The 23,707-nt window shown below is 42.3% G+C and overlaps 1 protein-coding gene across 2 annotated transcripts in view; it reads right to left on the bottom strand.

The window, feature by feature from the left end:
* The window catches only part of LOC127477300 (guanine nucleotide-binding protein G(q) subunit alpha), a 131,963-nt gene extending 109,979 nt beyond the window's left edge, over positions 1-21,984 (bottom strand). The window contains exon 1 of one of the 2 annotated variants that reach the window (XM_051801490.1): positions 21,766-21,984. In XM_051801490.1, the coding sequence (XP_051657450.1) occupies positions 21,766-21,901 (136 nt within the window). In that variant the 5' untranslated portion in view covers positions 21,902-21,984. Of the gene's footprint in view, positions 1-21,419; positions 21,446-21,765 lie in introns of those variants that run through there. The other variant, XM_051801492.1, reaches the window with a different exon arrangement.
* Between the last annotated feature and the right edge of the window lie 1,723 nt (positions 21,985-23,707).

Raw genomic sequence — 23,707 nt, 5'->3', positions numbered from 1 at the left:
AATTACCTTCTCTTGTTTGGCTAAATCAAACTCCCAAATTCAACCTCTCAAGATAATTCACTGTCAGCCTACACTGCCCTGTATTGCCCCATCCACGTGTTGAAAAGCAGGAAGCATCATCAGATAAAGGAACAAAAGTGGTCATATTCTCACCCTTGAACAAAAGGTAGTCTCAGCTTCTGATCCTATCAGTTCTATCTATTTACACACATGCTTACTCACTCACCCTATTCTGTCTGGGCTTCTAAATCAGGTCCAAGGGCAAATAAGGATTGAAGTGCTTGCTGGCAGAGGGCACAGTTCTCTCCAGGAGTCCTGCAATCTCTCTGTATGGCATGATGAAGACAAACATATGCAGTCTGGTGTGCAAGCATGCAGAAAGTTGCAGTGTAAGAAACCAGTAACTAAAGAAGCTAGACATATCGGAAATAAATTACTCAATTTCGGTGCCCTTAAAAAGACTTCTAGAGGAGTGACAGGATCTTACATGTACAAGTTTAAAAATATTAGTCAAAATTACTTCCAAATACTGGTATGACTACATAGTTTAGAACAAATATAAGAGCACCTTAAAATATATCTCAGAGTAAGGTTTTTCAGAAAAAAAATGCACTACTGCTACCACAAAAATCATCAGTACCTGACTGTATGTGATAGCAATAATGAAAAGGAACTTCTATAAATAGTCACTTTTTATGGAATTGTAACAAGAAGATGTTCCCAACTGTTTAAATGTGAAGTTTAGTTCAAATGTTTAGTGGAGTATTGGTTTAGACATGGAAGTCTTCATACTCCTAGGCAAGAATTTCAAGTCCAATGTAAAGTAAACTCTGCCTCTTTGGTAGCATTGGTACCTCGGTCTCTTTTCTATCTCAGTCGATAAAGCGAGTGATGTGCTAGAGAGGGGAATAGCATCACCCACGAAAGTAACAACTCCTGCCTTTCTCCTTCCCCTACTTGAAAATTTGGTTTTAGTATGACACTCTTCCAAATAGAAAAGCTATTGTGTGAAGGTAAGATAATGATCCATGAAGGCCTGAGTTGAAGACAAACTCCTTATCATTTAGAAAAAGAATCATGTAGCACGATACAAACTGTAATGATTATTTTAAGTGGATCACAAAAAAATAGCAAAGTTGGCAAGGTGCTGTCATTCCCTGTTAACTTACAGCATCAAAAGCACCACAAAGAAAATGGAGGGGGAAGAAAAAAACCCAACCAAAACCAACCACAGACCAGTCTGAACCATCATTTAGTCTGAGAAATGATGGTGAGTGTAGATTCATTAACTGATCCAGGAATAAAGCTTTGTGTCATTTCTAGCATCATTCTGAAATGCAACTCATAACACCGTAATTACAAAGAGATTACTGAGAAGAGAAAGCAGTTTAACATACGTATTGTTACAGAGCTACCATAAACTTAAGAAAAAGAGGAAATACTACTAAATGACATTTATACCATAACACAGAATCACAAAAATAATCTACCTTGCCTGCTGATGGACTTAAAGAGCTGCCTGAAATTGATAACAAGACTACTGTGAAAGTTTTGAACTTCAGAATTTGCATTATTGATTGCTCAGGGAGGTCTTCTGCTTCAAAAAGACTTCAACAGAGAATCATTTCCCCCCTCTCTGTGAAAAGGCAACTGAGTCTGAAGGGCAAATGGCAGGAGGGTAAAGTTTTCATTTACAATTGCAAATCTGAGATATTACGAGGTACTTCATCCCAGTCAGTCATGGCTAGGCTTCGCCAACGAAGATTTGGGAAGGGCTCTACCCATGTTTCTTACAAGCGTGTTGGTGGCTAAAAAGGCCAATACAAGATAGGCACTTCAGGCTGCAAAAGGCACAGCAGAAAGACTCCTTAGGTGGTATATTCTGCAAGACATGATTCTTTCTGTGTTGCCTTTTCTCCTCAAGGGTGATCCTGCGTGCTTTCTCAAAGGCATCAGCAGCATTATAGATGGTGTGTCTCCAGACCTCCCGATTGGAGGCCAGAGTAGACCAGTTATGTTGATCAATATGGCCAAGGTTGAGATGTTGTTTCAGGGAGCCCTTGAATCTTCTCTTCGGGGCTCCTCTCATGCGGCAGCAGGTGGCAAGTTCACCATAGAGCAAGATCTTAGGGAGGCAGTGGTCCTTCATCCTGGAGACGTGTCCTGCCCAATGCAGCTGTGTTCTCAGCAACATGGCCTCAATACTTGTGATTGCTGCTTGTTCTAGAACAGATGTATTGGTCACTGTGGCAGTTTGAGCCACATTAGGAATCTAAAATCCAAATTTTAGGCTTCCCCCACCCCTTCTCAACAATTTATCCTAACACCTGAGAGAAACTTTCAGGCCAGAGGCTTCTGTAGGGGAAGGGGAAGTATATACATTTATTTACACAAATAAATACTACACAAACTAAAGGCAACTATATATATATAATATATATATATATATATATATATATATATATATATATATATATATTACATTACTATCAGTCAGTCCTTTAACTTTAGTCCAGGAGCAGCCTTTAAGGCTGATGTGTAACACAGTCTTTTGCTGTGGGAGTGTTCTGGGCTCCTGAACACTCCCTCCTCACCAAGTTCCAGCAGTTCTTTGTTGCAGTCTCTCCTCCTCATGAAGTCTGAGAAGATAGCTTTGAGTCCTTGTTCTCCTGCTGCTGGTGATTCCTCCCTCTTGGTGTCCCACCTTGGTTCGTAGGCTGCTGCAGTGTAGCTTATCAAGCATACGCGTCCTGGAATCTTCATTCCTCCACATCAGTTCTCGGCTGCCCCCGGTCAGCTTTGGCAGGCAACTCTCGAGCTCTTGGCTCGTCTCCAATTTCACCCAGGACTCCTCTCCCGAGTGCCGGGCCTACCTCCACGGCCCAGTCTCTTGGCTCAGCTCCAACTGTGAGCCCCTCCTCCACTCACAGTGGAGGGAAAGGAAAAGCCCCCCTCTACAGCTTCACTGCAGAAAAGGAGGGGGAAGAGGGCTTGGCTGCAAAGCCTACCTCTCTCCTCTTACCTCAGGTGCTGTGAATTCTTCTTCCACAGCACACACTCCAAATGCTGACTAACTCTAGCCAAAGGCTGAGTTGGGGGGTCGCAGGGCTCCCCTCTTTCCCCCCTGGAGGGGAAGAGAGGGAGCCCAGCCACCCCCTGGCCTTGTCCACCTACACCCAGCAGACACCAACAGCAAAACAACCAAGACAGAACTGCCAACAGCTTCCGGTGCTGTGAGATATGATTTTGAGCAGAAGCAAACAACATGGACAGTGATTGGCTCTCCAGGGAACACTGTCCTGGCACCAAATCACCTCTGAGCCCCCCCAGCCTCTCAGGGGGGCCAATTTCAAACTATGACAGTCACATAATCTGACCAGTGGATGTTTAGGATTGTACAGAGGCAGCGTTGACGGAAGCGTTCTAGGAGACGCAGGTGGTGGCAGTAGATGACCCATGATTCAGATCCATAAATGAGAACAGACAGCACAATGGCTCTGTAAACACTGATCTTTGTACTTTTCTTCAAGTGTTTATTTCGACAAACTCTTTTATGAAGCTTTCCGATGGCCTTTGCTACATGCCTTTGCTAACCTGTTGTCTATCTCTCCGTCAATCTTACCGTCCAAGGAGATGAGGCTACCTAGGTAATTAAACTGCTGGACTGATTTGAGCTCTGATTCACCAGTGGTGATATGGGGATGATGGAAGACTTCCTGCTGGTTGATAGAGAACTTCTGTCTTCTTTAAGCTGACTTCCAGCCCGAAGAGCTCAGCAGTCTCTGCAAAGCAGGATGTTAAACGCTGCAGAGCTGCTTCTGTGTGGGCAACAAGGGCGGCGTCATCAGCATCAGGCAGCTCCCGGACAAGATGGTTTAAGGTCTTGGTGTGGGCCTTCAGTCGCCTTAGGTTGAAAAGGCTTCCATCAGTACGGTATCGAATGTAGATACCGTCCTGATCACTGAGGTCTGCCGTGGCCCTTTGGAGCATCATGCTGAATAAGACTGTGAATAGGGTTGGTGCAAGAATGCAGCCTTGTTTCACACCATTCTTTATTAGAAAGGGCTCAGAAAGTGCATTGTCATATCTGACTTGGCCGTACTGATCCTCCTGAAGTGAGATGATCATTTTAAGGAACTTGGGGGGACAACCTAAGCATTCCAAAAATCTGCCACAGACCTTTTCTGCTCACAATATCAAAAGCCTTGGTGAGGGAATTAAATCAGACTGTTCCAATTACTGTAGTATTACTCTGCTCTCCATTACTGGCAAAATCCTGGCAAGAATACTCTTGAACAGACTAATACCCGCTATAGCAGAAGGAATTCTACCTGAAAGCCAATGTGGTTTCAGAGCCAACAGGACTACCACAGACATGGTATTTGTTCTCAGACAACTGCAAGAGAAGTGCAGGGAACAGAACGAAGGTCTCTACGTATCACAGTGAGATACACCAGAAAACAAGCAAGTTCACTATGGTCTGCTGCAGGAAGAGTGAACGCCAAAAGCTCTAAGGTTTTCTCCATTTCTATTCAAAAACATGAAAGGGGGTTTGTTTGTTTTGTTTTATAGAATTGATTTGGTTTCTTGAGGTTGTGTTCTCCTTTTCTTTTCTTTTTTTTTAAATATACCTTATTCAGAAGGGGGACAGGTAAGACCAAAAGACAAACCTTTGCAGAAAGCAAGGGCGTCGGTACATTTAAAGCAAGCTATTAAGAAAGGACAGGTAAAAAGATAATCCAGCATTCAAATGCCTTTTGCCTTCCTTTCATTTAATGGTTTTCACAAAGAAAGGAAAGAAAACAGCATATCCCCAAACAGCTGACTCAACTAATAGCCATTACTGGAATAATCTCAGGAGAGCATAGGAAACAACTTGCCATCATTTGATTTTACAGGTTAAGATGCAAAGAAATTATATAGGTTGAGGGCTCTGAAGACTACTTAAAAAACCCAAAACCAACCTACCAAAACCCCAACATTACACAGCATTACAGAAATGGAAAAAACCCAATGAGTCCGTTTTTAGAAATAACACCAAGGAGCCAATCTCACCTATAGCTCTCTGAGGTCCAGCCCTCCTCAAGGATGTCACTGCCTAGTTTCCACAGAACCACTGAGCAGCATTTTTATATTAAAAGAGAGACCTACTCATGGGCTAAGGTTAGGCCACCCACTGCAGTGCAGCCTGACAAATGTCCTATGTCTCCCAAACTGAACTGCATGAGATGTTTTACCATAAGACCATACCAATATCTTCATCCTTCCCTGTAGCAGAGCCAACAAAGACAGAGCTAAGGCATGCTTTGCAGCCTCCCTCATGCATCACTCTCCTGAACATCACAGTCATCAGTGGACATCAAGACATCAGATGCTTTAAGGTACTGGAGATGGAACACTGGAGGCGTGGTGCATCACATCCGTCAGTTGTAGGGTACAGGCTTATCTTCAAACACCAGCTAGGAAGGGGGTTCCTTAAGAACACTATAAAGCAGTGGGAGTAGACCTATCTGTTGCTTTGAAAGTGGGTGCCTCTCCACATGCAAGCCTGTGTCCCTCCTCCACACCACCCCCACAAATTCTTTGAGAGAAGCCACCAGGCCCTCTAGCAGGCATCTACATACTCCAGAGTAAAGTCCTGTCAGCTTGGGCAGTAAAGTTCTATCAAGAGTTGGCTGCTCTGCCACTCCAGTACCTGGCCTGAGCGTGGCAGAGCTACAGAATGCAGTATGTGCCCTTCTTCCTTACTCCCAATCTTTTCAACTAAACTGGACAGACTGGCTATTTTAAAGTTATTGGTATGTGTTTTAGAAGAAACATGTTTGGTGCACCATTCCTTGAAGAGGATCACAAGTCTTTTCCATCTCTTTCTTTCATGAATGTACACAGTGAGGATTAATCCTCATCTTTGTAAATAATCTCCTGACTTTGCAGCACACTTCTGTTAGTAACTAGTATTGAGAGGGCAGGAGAAGAGACTATTTTTCCTTGTTACTTTTTTATCTAGAAATAATTTGTCTCGTGCAAAAGGAGTTTCTGACACTAGACAGCATCTTTGAGTACAAGCAAAACAACTGAGTTTGTGACCTCATCCAAGTGCCACTTCACAGGATGCTTTGGTACCGATCTGGGCTTACACACACAGCATCATGCACTACACATGGTATTAAGACACTGCCAGAGTGTGTGCATCCAAGTTGGATGGTTTCAATCCTGCTGTGTCTACTCAGTTTTTTGTCAGACCTGTAGGACCACAAATGCCCTACATAACGATGTAGAATGGAAGTGACATCACTGGGAACACTGACATTGAATCAGGCCCTCAGCCTACAATCAACTACTTCAAGGCACAGCCTGTCTCAGTCCTGTAGATGTTCAGGGATCAGCTGAAAGACAGCCCTATGCCAGGCCACAACCCAGGGTAGCAAACTACCCTGCTGTCTTCCCAGACAGACTTAAGCAGCAAAGGTGGCTACTCCCAGAGAAGCCTGCTGGAAGACCTCTGAACTGTGAAACAAAGTTTTTAACTGATATCCCCCCCCCTCCCCCGGTACCTGGTCACAGTGGCCTAGGACTGCCTATAAAATGATTCTTTGTACACCCATAAGCACTGATAAGTGAGTTCAGAGTAATGAAACGTGAATTCCATAGGATTTCCCCCACATTGATTACAGGTCAGGGTAAAGTGGTGACTCAGTTGATCTGTATCTGCAATACGATGCTGCAGCACAATCATTGTATTTCACAGGATCACAAACTGGGTGAGGTTGGAAGGGATCTCAAGCAGGCCTACCTACAACAAGCTGCCCAGGACCATGTCCACATGTTTTTTAATATCTCTTAAGGACAGAGATAGGTTGCCCCCTGGGCAACCTGTGCCAGTGCTCAGTCACCCTTACAGTGAAAAAGTGTTTCCTGATGTTCAGAATGAAGCTGCTGTGTTTCAGCTTCTGCCCATTGCCTCTTGCCCTGGCTCTGTCCTCTTTGCACCTTCCTTTTGGATATTTATATAAATTGGTAAGATCCCTCCCTGAGTCTTTTCCAGGCTGAACAGTCCCAGTTCTCTCAGCCTTTCCTTTCAGTAGAGTTACTGAAGTCTCTTCATCACCTTAGGCACCTTTCGCTGGAATCCCTCCAGAAACTCCATGCCTCCCTCTCTTGTACTGGGGAATCTAACCTCAAACTCACTGCCCACCAGGCAGAATGAAGAGGGCTAAATGCTCTAGTAGACGAAGAAACTTTTTTACCAGAGTTTAGGCTGCATCTATGTCAGTAGAGTCAAGTCCTGGTTGTGCTTCAGTAAACTGTGTTAGAGCACATCTGAAAATCACATAAAAACTTGCTGATCTCCATAGTTAAACAAGAAAACACATAGTCCAACAGGCAAGCAGCAGTTTCATGGGTCTCAAATCCTGATTTTTCTAAGATTAAGCTTGTCCATGAAAGTCTGATAGCTAGATAATGGTAAGTGGGAGATAGTACCCTGTAAGCATCCCAGACTTTTCCAAACCACAGTGAAGTCCTGGAACATCCACTTTGTCCTTCATAACAAGGAGCACTCAGCTTTTAAGGACAGATCCAATCCCTCTGCAGAAGATGCAGAACTCCTTACAGCAGGCCTCTAGAGACAGTGTGTCTCAAGGCACAACCTGAAGCTGTTTTCGTAATTCATAGAAAAGCTAAGCAGCTGCTGCCAGCACTCTCCAAGCACCAACCCTTACACAAAAGCACTGGCATATAGTCTGTACAGTCATACAGCACTCCGAAGGTGGATGAGCCATGACCATAGTGCATGCAGTACACTGGAGAAGCCTGCAGGTACCCTGAGGTGTAGGCGCAGACAGCTGGGATAGTTATGCCATTAGAGTGCACTCTATTTGGATGCAACCAAGTTCCTGTGAATAGCTCAAGGGGCTTGCTCAACTGTATTTAATAGAAATAACAATAAATAGTACATGTGTCGCAGGTAGACTCCATGAGACTAATTACTCTAAATCTTGTGAATTATAAATACCTAAACACCCCACATTTATCATTCTGACACCCAGTTCCAACAAAATTTCTGTTCCTAACCAGAAGAAAACAGAACAACCTGGAGGTGAACTTGCAGACAGGCAAAGAATACATGACAGTGTTCTATGCTGGGGATTAGTCACTGGATTTCTGCAGAAGATGGAATTACAGAATTTTTACAACTTTCATTGTTAGAAAAGGAGGAAAAGCATTCTGAAAGGCAGGCTGGCAGAGGTCAGAGTCTCCTTGCACTGTTGTAAGTAAAGCAGAGGACATGGAGGGGACTGCCTTTATTTTACAGAAAAATTGAAATAGGATTAAAATTAAAGGAATAACCAAATTAAATGGAGAGACTGAACTGTTTGTACAAACATTTTAGACACCTAGGTGATAAACCCACAGAACTGCTGATAAAACAGACATAGATTTGAAAAAGGAGTTATAACTGAAGAAAACATTTACACAAATCAAAGTTCAATGATTAGCTTTACTTTATACTTCAAAATTGGCTTGTAGCTGGTGATCTTCATATTTTTGGTTTAAATTCTAGTTGAGAAAAATTGACACAAAAGCTGTTGCTGTAGCAGATGACAAAGTCACAGCTAATGGGACTGACGAGTAAGTGGGGTTCCTCAAACACTTCCATGGAAAGGGAAAAGTATCATTTCCCAGGGCCATGTAACTCATCCTAAAGGTCTCCTAAAGTTTAAAAATTTTGATTTCTAAACAAGAAAGGCACCACACAGAAATATCTCTTAAGAAAAATGGCATGTGTCAGAAACACAGTCAAAAGTAACTGCAGGAGCATATGATTACGACTGTACACCATTTGTTATGTGTAAACAAAAGAAGTTCAACACAAGTAGTAGAGGTATGTTATAAGTATGTTGTGTTCATGAGAGCTATTTTAGCAAAAGCTGACAGAATTAGAAGTGTAAATAACTGGATTTAGATTTAAAATAGGAACAACTGAAAGTAATTTCAAAACATTTTATAAAGTAGCCTAGACAGCAACAATTATACAAAACAAAAAAAAAAAGAAAAGTGAAAAATAGTAAAACTAGCCTGAATAGGAGGGGAGGTAAAAGGAGAAAACTGAAATAGGTAAGACAAAAACTTGGGAAATCTGGTGCATTTTTAATAGAGTCAAATTATGAACAGTGAGGCTCCACATAAGACCTCCCTTCCTTTTTTTTTGTAATGCCAAGACCACTTAAAACCACAGTGGTCCCTCAATGAATTGCTGCGATAGAACACTTCATATTTATTAAAAAAATTAAAAATATATAAAATTTGCAAATATTTCTGTTTCGTTGTTAGGAAAGCACAAACCACATCTGCAGTGACAATGAAAGAGCACTCACTGAAGACAAACATTACACAAGATTTACTAAAGTTAAAACACTTTCACTCATGAGGGTCCAGACACACCTTACCAAATGTTTAGAAGGAACGTATGTGTTAGGAAGTCATACTGACTCTTGAAATATCACCCAAAAAATCCCAAAGGGTGGAAAAGAGCTGAGGGGAAGAGATTGCATACCAAGACCTACGCAGTTTTTGCATTCAGATGGTTTGCTGCACAAAGTCAGTGGTTTTGAGGAACTAGGCATCTGCTAAGCAACTGATCATACAACAAACCAACACAGCATGCACCAAGAAACAGTTGTTTAAACAATTAAGTAGTAAACTACATAAGTAGAAGTCCTCTACAGGCAGCTGTCTTCTAAACAGGATCCCAACAATACTAAGACTGGGGTAAGAAACTTAAAAATATTCACCCACTAGACAGAATAAAACCATAACATTATTACTGGCAGTACTTGCAGGTAACACAAAAGCTGTTAACTCGTAAATAATGAAGAAGATATGATGCTGAAAAGTATATTAGAATAACTTATAAAACAGAAACAGGCAGTTATTGTGCTCAGAATAAATACTGTTAAATATTAGCTTGTCAAACAATTAATGAACCCGCCTTAAAAAGCAATTATTTAGAAGAGCATTTAAGTTACAGCAGTCAGCCATCTGAACATGAATACTTTAATGTCATGGTTCAGTAGGTTGTTGCATTCCTTGAACACACCTTAACAATGGTATTTCAACTAGCAGTACTCCTGTACTTGTACTAAAAAGTATACACACATCAGTGCTCAGTTCTCATGATCTGTATGTACTTCACTAATGACACTGAGTTGGAAAGGAGTCAAAAAACAGCAACGAAAGTGATTAAAGGATCAGAAAACTACTCTACAGTTACAGAGTTAGAACTGAACTGCAGAACCACTCAGACTGAGCCAGAAACAGGATACTGGAGTCTTTTCTTTCTGTTCTCAAAGCTGATAAGAAAATGTAATGTTCATGAAGATGATGAACTTAAAACGTGAGTAGTACAATTACTTTATCTCTTATGCTTCATCTAATATCAGAAAACAAATTCCACAATAAATAAAACAAACAGGTTATCAGACAGGTTGCTGGCATTTTGTGCAATAACCATGTACTTTGGTTCAAAAAACCCACACTACCTGTTCAAAAATGACACCAAAAAAACCCCAAACCAAACCAAAATAAAACCCCAAAGCAAAAAAACAACCCCACAAAGAGAAACCCTCCAAAAGACACAAACAAGCCTGAGAGCTATTGAGCACAGTGATATATACAATTAATATCACTATACCTGAACTACAGTCTAGATTGGTAGGCTGAAATATTGTTTTAAATAAGACAGATATATTCAATCATGAAATAAAGATATGTCTTGCTCATGGCTCTGTTTTGACTACTTCCCCAGAGTTCTGACTCTCTGTGCACATTAAAAAAAAGCTGCACAGAAATGGGAAGGTATTAGAAAACTGTGTACTTCACTATGCAGAAGTAGCTTGGTATCATGTAAACACGACAAAACAAACAGACACAGAACTCCAGCTACAGAGTATTCCAGAAAATAGCATCATTATTGGAGATAAAAACAACTAAAATAAAAAGCAAAGGCATTACAAAGTAGTCATGACAGGTTTTTTCCCCTTTTTTAAGCTGTTCTAACAAAAGAATGTGTCCTAATGGTTTGATAAGTCATATAAAGTAATTTTGCCCATCATGGCTAGGCTTCATGAATCAAGATTTGGGAAAGGCTCTATCCACATTTGTTCCAGGCACGCTGGTGGCTAACAAGGCCAATACGAGATAGACATATCCGACTGCAAAAAGGCTCAGCAGAAAGACTCCTTAGGTGGTATATCCTGCAAGACACGATTCTTTCTGCGTCCCCCTGTTGGAGTAATTTTGCTAATTACCATATAAAAAATCCCACCATATTTCATCTTTTTTGACAACAAAAGCTTCCTGCTTTACTAGTTTTATATTATTTATTGGAAACTCCACAGACAAAAGATACAATCTAAATATTTAAATACTATGCTTCTCACTTTACTACCTGAAACTGTAGACCAAAAAAATCTGTAAATCAAAACATCAGACAAAGCAGTTTCTGAGAATAACCTAATGAAAACTGCACTAATATAACATGGTGGTAAATTTAGCAAAAAAAAATACAGGCACAAGAATGTCACTACCCAGACAATGGTTGTGTTATAAATTTCTCCAAGAAAACAACTTAGAGGCATACATATGAGGCACTGTTCAGCCTCAGAGGTTTGCATTTGTCATAGAGAATACAGCCACAATTAAGCTATTAGCAAAATCTGTTCACACTGTTTATCTGATTTTGGTTCAAAGGCTAAAATCTTTAGAGATTGCCGTGAATCTAGTTCTTAACCCTAACTAGATTTAATAATTAATAGTAGTGTATTATTCTGTTGGGCAGCCAAACACAGAACAAAACCACAGTGAATCTAAATTTACTATTTTCTTGTCTTACAGGTAAGTGGCAAGAATTAATGGGATTAAGTAAAGAAACCCCAAGAGAACAAAAACTGTTCTAGACAGACAATGTTTCCAGACTCCTATCAACACCAACACTATTAAAAGTCAAGCTTAAAGGACTACAAGACAAGCCATCTTTAGAAGTCAAATATTACTGATGCTAACTGTGAGAGTAGTGAGACACTGGAACTGGTTGCCCAGAGAAGCTGTGGATGCTTCATCTCTGGAAGCATTCAAGGCCAGGCTGGATGGAGCTTTGAGCAACCTGCTCTCTAGTGAAAGGTGTACCTGTCCATGTTAGTGGGTTGGAATGACATGATCTTTAAGATCCTTTCCCACCCAAACCAGTCTGTGATTCCGTGAAACATGCTGCCAGTCAATTTACTGAAAATCAGTAATTACAGTGAATCTTTGTTCAGTTTGTTGATAATACTCAATTTTACATTTAGATGAATGCAAATTTACTCCTAAATTGTCTGTTCTGCCTTCCTATGAAATCAGGTGCTAAACCAGGACATTCACTTAAATGAAATCCATCTTTTCATTGATCAGAGTAAATATTTATAATCTCCTTTAATTTATTTACCATTTCAATGATAAGATAAAGAGAGACCAAGAGGAAATGGAACACAGTACAAAAAATCTCATGCTATTTCCAGGGATGGGGCATCCACAGCTTCTCTGGGCATCCTGTTCCAGCGCCTCATCACCCTCACGGCAAAGAAGTTTTTCCTAATATCTAATCTAAACCTACCCTCCTCCCGTTTAAAGCTGTTCTCCCTTGTCCTGTCACTTACAGACCCTGGCAAAAGGTCTTTCTCCATCTTTCTTATACACTCTTTTTGTAGATTGAAAGGCTGCTGCAAGGTCTCCCCAGCACCTTCTCTTCCCCAGGCTGAACAACCCACGCTATCTCAGCCTCTCTTCATAGGAGAGGTGCTTCACTCTCTGACCATTTTTATGGTCCTCCTCTGAACTCACTCTAAAAGGTCCATATTGTTCTTGTGCTGAGGACTCCAGAGCTACACACAGGACTCTAGGTAGGGTCTCACCAGAGAAGAATCAATTCCCTTGACCTAACAGCCAGACTTCTGATGCAGTACAGGATACCCCAGTTTTCTGGGCTGCAAGTGCACACTGCCCACTCATGTCCAATTTTTCATTCACCAGTACCCCCAAGTCCTTCTGCACAGGGGTACTCTCAATCCATTCATCCCCCACTCTGTACTGATGTCAGGGGTTGCCTCAACCCAGTGGCAATGCACCCAGGACCTTGCACTTGCCCTTGTTGAACCTTGTGAGGTTCCTATGGGCCCACTTTCCTTCCCTCAAGTGTACCAACTGCACCTCTGAGCTTGGTGGCACCTGGAAATCTGTTGAGGGTACAACTCAATCCCACTGCCTATGTCATAATGAAGATATTAAACAGCACGATTCCTTGAGGGACACCACTGATTATTGTTTCCACTTGGACGTTAAGCCACTGACCATAACTCTTTGGATGCAGCCACCAAGCCAGTTCTTTATTCATTAAAGAGTCCATCTTGTGACAAGTGAAACGAACTTGTTTTTGTTTTTCTTACTTTAACAGTAAGAATGATGTGGGGGACACCATATCAAAGGCCTTACAGAGGCCTAGAGAGATGACATCTCTAGCTCTCCTTTGTCCACCAATACAGTTACTCCATCATAGAAGGCCATAAGATTAGTTGGGCATAGTTAGTCCTTTGTGAAGCCTGTTGGCTGACTCTATAGTCATATCCCTGTCTTTCATACGTTTTAACGGATCTTTAGATCGTGGAACAGATACTCTTAAAAGACTAAAGCTAAGTTACAGACTGAGTTTTGGCTTGAGTTTTAGCACTGCGAAAGAGGTTTCCCCGTCTTGGGAGACTGAAAAAAGTTTCTCAAGTGTTTGTCATGGGGAATTTACACTAAATCCCTTCACCGTGATGTGCAACGCCTGTAACTTCCCAGATGAAACCCCTCCAAAAAATTCACTTAAAAGGAGTTTGGATGGATTAGGAGAATGGTAATGAAATAAACGGACTTGGATCTCTAAGTCTCTCTTTCAGTAATGGGTAAGGTCAGCAGTCTTCGAAAGTCAGTCAGACAGCTGCTTGGTGGCCTGCACTTTGAGATAAGCTACCAATCCCGTCATCGTTAATGATGACCAGGTGCATACATCATAAAAACCTCTAATAAAAAATGGCAGTCTCAGGACAGGAGAGACTAAACTGACATGAAGTATTTTCAAAAACAGTGACAAAGCATCATGTTCCATTAACACACAAACAAGAAATTAAAAGAAGCAAATGAGACTTTAACAGAGCTACGCAAATATTGGTGTAAGAACATGTGTTTTATTCTTTGGGCTTTTTTCCCCAGCAAAACCACACTCTGATTCTGTTTCCAGGCTACTATTATTTCCTTTTTAAAAACAAACAAATAAAAAGAAATACAAGTGAGAAGTACTGTAAGTATCATTATTTTCTCTCCTAAAAGATCAAGTGAGTTAAAGCAAACTTTAGAAAGGAGTATTTTGGGGTTGTTTGCAGTTTTTGTTTGTTTCTATTGTTCCTTTTTGCAAGTCATCTTTGAAAGGTTTTCACTACCAACAGAAATGTTTCATTTCAACACCATCTAGACAGCAGACTCCAAAAAGGCAAACATCAGATGCTGCAAGTACCTGGATGTCTATAGAAGAATCTATGCAAGATACATGAACGATGCCTTTATTTTTCTGCATTTAATTTCCATTGTTTTTACTGTTCTGGTCTATGAGACCAACTGACACAGTGCTTTGTAAACTCAGTATCAGCAAAATACATATTCCATACTTGATCCTCAGTTTTCCAAGCATGATCAATTCCCAAAAATCAAAGACTGACAGCATCTTTTCCGACTTCTATGCATTTGAGTCTTTCAGACCTTCTAAGTAAGCAGTTGATGCTACAGAAGCCTTCCATCTGGCTTTCTGGATGACTCTATTCACCCTGAAATGTGGGCTGGAATAGCTTTCAGAATTCTTTTTCAATATTCTCTAATACAAGCAAGATAATTACCATTAACATTGAAGACTTTAAGATTTAAAAACTCCTGTGGTGGGTTTACAGAACAAGGAGATAAAAGCAACTTTCTTTAATTCACAGAAATGTTCTCATTCAGTACAAAGATTCCTGACAAAGATTATCTTGTTCCTTTTGAGTTTGCAGCTGGTGGAGGAATGAACTAGCCAACAACCAAGAAGCAGTATGATAGTGGCCAATGAGCATATAGCTCACATACCGTGACAGACACATTAGCAAGACTAAGCAGTAATGTATAGTCTGTGCTGCAAGAACCAATACTATTAAATCTAAAATATTTTCTCCCTAATGAAGAATTTAAAAATGTACCTAAGACATATTCTCTACATAGTACCTCAGTCTGTAAAACCATGATCAAGAATGGTATTTTGTGCCTGTATCGTAACTAAACTAGTAATTTTTAACTTGATTCCCATTTACTGAAAGAATCTCTAGCAGGTTGAGTTTCTATCACATCCAGATACACCAAGTTCCTACAGAACAAAAACCTGAGCTTCCATCCTGGATCTAACTTGAAAGTGGCTAACCCCATCTGGGAAAACACCCTTCTGATCCACATTTGGCAATACTAAGATTAGAGGTGTATTGTACAGTAAACATCAAAGGAGTTAAGGATCTTACTGCACTCATCTCCTCAGAGAAGAGAAGACCAGGTATGGGTGGGGGAATATAACGTATTTCAAAATTTAACTGCCCTTTCCACAGTTTCCCTTGGGAAAAACAAATCCTCCTTCAACAGACTTTTGACAGCTGGGACTGAGTCGCTAAATACTTCAAGAAGGACCACCATGACATTCTCCTAGATAGAAAACAAAAGACATAGATAATCAGTGAGGACAGGACCTTGGGCAAACATTTTATCCACATATCTGCTCTGAGACAAAAACAGGCCCAGACTCAGGCACTAGCCAAAACTGTCTGGTCTCATTCATTCCTAATAGATGCATCTTCCATACAAAAAGCAGGTCAATCTAAATTACAAACAGCAGAGCTCACAGATGAAGGTGTCAACACACAGCTCAGCTGTGCTGAAGCAATAGTGACACAGCCTCTATCTTTTCAAATTATTGAATCACAAGGTGTTTTCGCTTTCATAAACTTCCCGATGTTCTGTTCCTTTATTCAAGCAATGCACATATTGCACACCACCTGTTTATCACAGAAAGGTGAGCTGAACCACCAGAGTGCGGCTCACCTAAACCATACAGTTCATACCAGCAGTTTTCCAGATGATTCTGCCTTAATGGATGAACAAAGAAGGAATCTTCCTGGTGGGTTTTATTTTTGTTTCTGGAATAGCCACACCACTTTCTCAAATGCAAAATGAAACCAACAGCACTTTCCTGTTGGCAACAGCATCTGCTTTGGGTACTGGGATAAAACTCTACAGTACTGCTAAACACTAAGCATAGTGTGCAAATTAAGTAGTTTGACTATTCCATGCCATTTGTCCTTTGAAAACCTACAAAGGACAAAAATTTGTAGACAAGTACCCTTCAGTTTAGTCTCTGGATCAGCTTTACTTACTGAGGAAACAATGTGCTTTCAGAATATTCAAGATTTAAACTTTAGTTTAGCCTGAAAAAACGTTTGTGCTGTTCCTGGAACTCCTCCAGTAACTTTGAAAAAGTTTAACTTCTCAAATTACGGTACATCTTAGACTTCTGCCATCCAGTGTTAATACATCTAATTTCTTTGCATAGAGTTAGTAATATTCAAAGCCTGCCGCATGCTTCCTTCTTTACAGCTAACACCACGTATAGGCCTTCCTAGTGTCTCCTACATGCTAATTCTTCCCTTGTTTTCTACTGCTTCCCTGCTCTTCGTTCTTGCCCGGTTTGGTAATTACAGTAAATAAAACATGAATGCTGAACAATTTTGATACTTTTTCACTAACAGCTGTTCATACACAGTAGCATTCAAGCACAAGAAACAGATTTTTCCTGAGTCTTACATCATTCAGCTGGGTAAGGAGAAAATGCTCAGTGTCTATAGCATTCTATTACTGCCATAAAGCTGATCACCATTAATCACATATTTACCTTACTTTATTTCACACCTCCCCAGGATTAATTTTGCAGAGATTGCAAGGAAGTGCTCTTCCCTATGCAATTGCTGTATATATACCACTATATACCAGAAAAAACAATTTGAAGCAACTAAAGGAGCAGAATTATTATTTCCTAACTTGCAGTACACAGTCAAATGCCCATTCTCAAAGGGTTTTTCTGCTCAATATGTATTTTTTCATCCTACACTTATTATTGTATTTGTCAGTGTAACACACAAACTTGGGGTCACCTGGCTCTTTGATATTTAAATAAAATTAAATCAGTCTGAATTCTTTGACTCTTCAGACCCTCAGGTAGTTCCTACTAACTTCAGTGGGTGCAGATTACTTCTCAAGCAGCAAAAAAAATAAAAAAAGCAACAAACCCTTTTCAATGGCTGCAAACAAAATATCCACTTGTGATGCACTAAAAATAAATATATTCCTAATTATTTTCTAAATACATGTTCTTTACATTATCACACAGATATCCAACTGATGATTTGTGCTTTCCTAACAGGAAAAAAAAAGATATTTTTATATATGGACATATATGTCTATATAAGAATATATCAAGGTGTTTTACATCCAAATTGAAATTACATTTCCTCAGAAACAGCTTCTGCTAAACAAGAGATATTTCATAATCTAGTTACAACACCTAATGATGTAGGTTAACTATTTGTTCATTTAACAGTTGTAAATATATACTGTGTCAATTACCTAAATAGGGCAGACTGATACAAATACACACTACAGGAAAAATAAGGAAGCTTGCTTGTTTCACCTTAGGTTCAAAAGCATCTTTTCACATAAGACTGCTGCTCATGCCAATTCAAATGGTTTATTGTCCACCTATTTCCTTTGCTAACACAGAATAGAAGGACACTCACATCACGCAAGTCTCTTCACTGACATATCTACTATCTTCAACATAAGAAACACCTCTCCCTTAAAAAACATGCTTTGCCTATGACACACACCAACCAAAATGCTGCAAAACAGCACTGTCAAACACACCTCCAGTGCTTCATTTGGCCAGGGTTTGCAGTTATGTAGGCATAGCTAGCACAATACTGGCAGACTATTTTCTTAGATACACAAGGCATTTCCTACTGAGAAAATAGCGTATAATATTAATATATAGAGTCTACAGGCAAAGGATGTCTCAGATTGATGGTTTATGGCAAAAATCTGTCATGCAGGCTTAAATGCTGCTTTCTGAGACCATGCAAAAGTTCCATGGATGACAAGGAAAAATTATATACATAGAAATACAGCATATAGCTTTTCCTACAGCATATAGCTTTTCCTACTTAAAAATAAATATATACATATACATATATATATGCCTAAAGTACCAGCATGAAGCATACATTCACATATGCTAATACAAAACATTAAAACACCTCTTTTTTCCCCATAATTACAAAAACAATATGTTTTTACAGCTAACAGCAAACAATGGATGGATATTAACAACTGTAAGCTCTGGAGAACATTCACAAGGTTTTGCAAAGTGTTCAGCGGTAATGAAATCCAGAAGAGTTTGGAAAATACAAGAGATTAAAACCAAATTCGGTGGAAGACTGAATGTGTTCCAAAGTGCCTTGAAATACTACAGCCAACTTGTGTTAGCCGAACTACTACCATGTAACATGCTTCAGTGCATATTTATTGATTCTGGCTTTCCAGAATCACAACAGCAAAAATATACTTTATCTTGTTCTAATCTCTTAAAAAAAGCAAGCAATGATGTACAATAAAGTACCTAAAAGTGCTATTTTAATGTTTAATCACATAGAATGTTTATTTTTAAATGAATACCTAAAAATAATCTCAGCACACAGTAAAAGTTTTCTGCAAATGACTTCAGATTTTGAACTCTGTGATTCCATGAGAAGTAAAAAGATATCATTAACAGATAAAAATGGTGTATCGAGCACATTGTGTGCGTCAGACAGTAACAATCAAGAGGAAACTAATTTTCCAAGAAAGCACTATCTCTTTCGCAAGCTAAGGAGGAAAAAAACCTTTTCTCTTGATCCAAAAATGTTAATTTTTTTTTTTATGTTTGCTACATATATACATTTTTACGTGTGCACATCTAATTTTTAAACAAGTGTAAGAAAACAACCTGGCACAGATACACTTGTTTGTGCCTTAGAACCCTTTGAGTTAATAATATCTTTTACTTTGCACTTGCAACAAGTGTGAAAAACACGTAAAGTCACTTAACAAGGTTCAGCTTAATTTGTGCTAGTGCTCTTTTTATGAGCCAAAGAATATCCTTCAGTCCAATATTTAAAAGCCCTTAACCCACTTTTCAGACCCACAATACTTTACACACTGAGACTGGGAAGTTCGCACTTCTGACAAAAAAAAATGAAAAGGAAAAAAAAAGAAAAACCAAAGCAAACGTGTTTGCTTATGTTTACACTAGTGATTTTTCCCTTTAAAAGTAAGGGTGTAAGAGATGTAATGGGACAGTAAAGGTCTATTGAATATAAAAAAACCAAAGTGACATTAAGCAGCTTCAGATGGTTTTCACGCTATCAGCCTTAGCATTTTTAATGAATACTTTTTCATTTTAAAATGGTTTTGTCTGTCTTATAACCATATGAATGACCCACAGAAACAACACAAACTTAACAACTGAGCAATTTCCTAGGCTGGGGAAGCAATGAAAGTGACTCAAAAAAAAAGTGCTAATGTGCAAAAAACCACACTAATTAAAGAAGTTTCCCTAAAATTTGTTTAGAAATTGAATCCTGAATCCCTACTCCATACAAAGATTCCAAGAGTGGTTCACCACCACACTGTGTTTTACAAGACAATTAAGTGTTAAATCATTAAGTGTTAAATCCAACCGTGGACAAGCAGTTTCAGTCTAACATATGACAGAGCCTGACAAAACAAAAGGCAAAAAATGTGTGCACAGTAACAATTTCTGTACCAGTTTTACTACCCACGTATACAGATACACTATTAAGTATGAGCAGCCGAAGTTCACCCCTCTTACGCTTATGCCTTCACAAGCCTGTTGGAAGTTGGCGTTGATGATGAATGCAAAACACAAAACAGTTTTCCCTAACCCTTTTTATGGGTTGGCTTCTCCTCTATTGTCCCTCAAGTCACCAAGTACCATCTGGTCCAAAGCAATGCCACAACTGTTTAGCAGTGGGAGGACCTCGTGAAGCAGCACAAGCTCTGCATTCCCAACTGCAGAAGTGGATCTCTGAATCTTTTCTCTAGGGAACATATACTAGTCTTGTTTAGTAAATTTCATACATCTCTGAAAATCTGGGAGAAGTCTCTAGCACTACTGCAAGAAAAATCAGGAAAACACAAGACACAATTTGGACCTAAGTAACAAATCAAATCTACGAACTGCCTCTCCTGAATCAAGTGTATGTCATTAATCATACTTAAACATCCATAATAATATTAAGCAAGCTACTTTGCAATCTTCTTTGCAAATCCTTAAAGTCACAACATGCACTGACATAAACCAAAATCAGACCAAAATGAGACAAAATGTTATTACTGCGAGTGCTGCATCGATGTTCACCACACCCCTCCCACACAGTTAAATAATCCCGACGCTCTTCTCCATATCCAGAAGACAAGCTGCAGGAAATAGCATATTCGTATGGAAGCACTAAAACATATTCGGGCTTCAACTTGCCTTACCTCATTGAAAAGGCAGTTTACTCTCCCAGTATAAATCGTTACATGATCCAAGACAAATATCTTCACCGTAAACATCCCGCATCCATTTGGAACATCCCCTCTCATACACACACCAGACAGCAGTGAAAATGTATTTCAAGGCCTGTGAGTCCCAGGCAGAAACCATATTACACGACACAGTACATCACACTGGACATGGGCAGGCGTATTTTAATTCAAAAGGCTTATTTTAACGTACGTCTATTAAATAAAAGCTATCTCTGCATAACTGCAGCTCTAAAAAAAAAACAACCTCTGTTTTAATTAAGGAGAAATGATAAAGTAGATTGTATTTCCTGACCAGTGGGTGGATTCCAACGGTATTAAAGATCCTGTGATCATCCTGCACACTTCAGGTTCCCTCTCAGCTTGGCATGTGCATCTGTGCCTTTGCGGCTCCCTTTTCTTTATACGAGTTGGTGCACACGCCGAGCACCCACTTTACCTCATGAAATAAAAATCACAATAAGAAAATGCAACCGGTGAGCTAACAACCTTCCCGAACCTCACGGAACAATGCAGATATTACACCCGCCACCATCGATCTGCACAGCGACTCCCCCTGCGAGTCCCTTCCTTAAACTGCTTCGCTGCCATCGATCTCTCACACACCCCGACATTTGCCCCGAGCCCCGCACCTCGTCACTCACCCCCGATCCGTCCCCTCTCCATTTTGGAACGCCGCTTCCCCTCCCACACCGAGCCCACCCCGCCGGCGAAGCCCGCGGGCGGGCACAAACGCCCCGCTCCCCGCGGCGAGAACTCGGCCTGTGGCTCCCCGCGGTGGGGGCGGCGAGCGCCCGGGGGCACCGCGGGCATCGCCGCCGGCCCGGCCCGGCCCGCTGTCGACTGCCTGCGCCCCGCCCCGCGCCGGCCGGAGGGCGCCCGGGGCGATGGCGATGCCCAGGCTGCAGCCCCGGCGGTACCTGAGGGGTGCGCGCCGGCGACGGCCCGAGGCGAGCGGGCCGAGCCGGGCGGCGGCAGCCCCGCACTCACCCAGCAGCAGCAGCTTCAGCTCCCGGCGGGCGTCCCGCTTGTCCCGGCGCAGCTGCCGCTCGATCTCGTCGTTGATCCGCCGGGCTTCCTTAGCTTCCTCGCTCAGGCAGCACGCCATGATGGACTCCAGAGTCATTCTTCCTAGCTGGTTCAGACACAGCCCCCACCCCCCCTAAACCCGCACGCACACTCGCACACACGCACCCCGCCGCCGCTCCGGCCCCGGGGGGCACAGGCACTCTTCGAGAGCCCGGGGGCCGCCGCAGGGCAGGCGCGCAGGCGGAGCCGCCTCGATGCCACACAGGGGCGAGAAGAAAGGCAGGGCCGCTGGCGGCGCGGATCCCTGCTCCCTGGAGCTGACAACTCCTCCTCTCCTCTAAATCATGCACCAAACAACATGGAAACATCCACCGCGGCGGCAGCAGCAGCGTTACCTAGCCCAGCCGCCCCTCGCCCCGCTGCCCCCCTTCCCTCGCCGCCGCCCGCAGCCTGCGCGGTCCCCGAGTGTCCCTGGCGGCCGCCAACACCCCCGCCGCCCTCCGATGCGACCACCCCACCTCCCGTAGAAGTGCTAATGCCCGCTAATCCCTCCCCCGCCCAGCACACGCACACATCTCCCCGCCCCCGGAGCGGGAGCCCGGCTCCTGCGGGGTGGGCGAGACCGTCGCTGCCCGGCAGGAAGACGTTCGCCGTGACCGCCCCTTCGCCGCGGCCGCTCGCCCCTCCGGCGGGAGTGGGGGGGCCGCTGCCGGGGACCTGCCAGTGCTGGGGCCTGCCGGGGACTGGCAGGGGCCGCGCTTGACCGACTTTTAAAGGGATCGGCTCCGCAGGCGTGGTGCAGGAATATGGCGGCCTGTCTCCCGCTGCCGCTCCCGCTCTCCCTCCGCGCCGCCGAACGCCAGGGAAGAGCAGCCGGGGGAACGGAACCCCCGCCCGCGCTGTGCCGCTCCCCACAGCGGCGGAGGGCAGGGGAGGGGAGGCGCGGGGAGAGACTGGGCGGATTCTCACACCAAATGGCCGCGAGGAGCTCTGCCTGCTGTAGTTTGTCATGCCAAGCAGCGCCTTCCCTACCGCCGTGTTTGCTTTCGCTTCCTTTGTTTTCAGTCGCGGGCACACATTTTTATTTAGTTCCAATCCTAGGAGAGATGACTCGGGTTGTCAGGCACTGGCGGAGAGGAGGCAAGGAGGAAGGGAAGGGAGAACGCCTTCTCCACCTTTGGCTGGAGCGGGAAAGCAGGAAAGCAGAGCGGGACACACGGCAGACCGCCAGGCATCGGGCAGGTTTAGCGCCTAATACCCGGCCCTGCAGGGGAAGGCAAAGCCGCGCGTTTCAGCAGGGACGCGCTGGCACGCCTCAGGGAAAGGCACCGCCGCGGCCGATGCTCAGCTGCGTGGAGCTCCGCTCGCCCCTCGCCTCAGCCCCTGCCTCAGGCCCAGTCCCTGAAAGCTGTCCCCACGTAGCCTCCGGTAGCCGCCGGGGTGATGGCACACAATCGGGCAGAATGCACTGACACGACTTCAGTTTTTGTGAAATTCCCACACCTGCACTTCCTCTGGCCACCTCCATATTAAGCTACTTGTATCTAGGATTGTTGCCAAATCTGCTGGGAAACACGTACTAGCCTATATAGTGGGTAGAAGGGCACATCACTCTCCATCCTCTGGTTCCTTTCCAGCACCAGCTGACATCTGTTTTAAAATTTGCATGCACTTTCCTAAAACTTTACCTAAGTACTGATAATATGAATTCAGTAAAGGGATAAGAATTTATCTGTCTTAAAGAGTAAGACTACGAGGGAATAAAAAAAAAATCAAGAAAATAATACATTCAATCAGTTTTTAGATCATGAAAAAGTTCATTACTTTAAAAAATGCATGATTTTCCACATAGATCTATATTGTACTAGTATTTATGTATAATGTATAATATGACTTGGAATAT

Source organism: Manacus candei, unplaced genomic scaffold (assembly GCF_025592945.1).
Source record: "Manacus candei isolate 608988 ecotype Guabito, Panama unplaced genomic scaffold, ASM2559294v1 h1tg000051l, whole genome shotgun sequence".
Classification (NCBI taxonomy): domain Eukaryota; kingdom Metazoa; phylum Chordata; class Aves; order Passeriformes; family Pipridae; genus Manacus; species Manacus candei.
The sequence above is the reverse complement of the archived record's forward strand: the minus strand, read 5'-3'. Positions and strand labels throughout refer to the sequence as shown.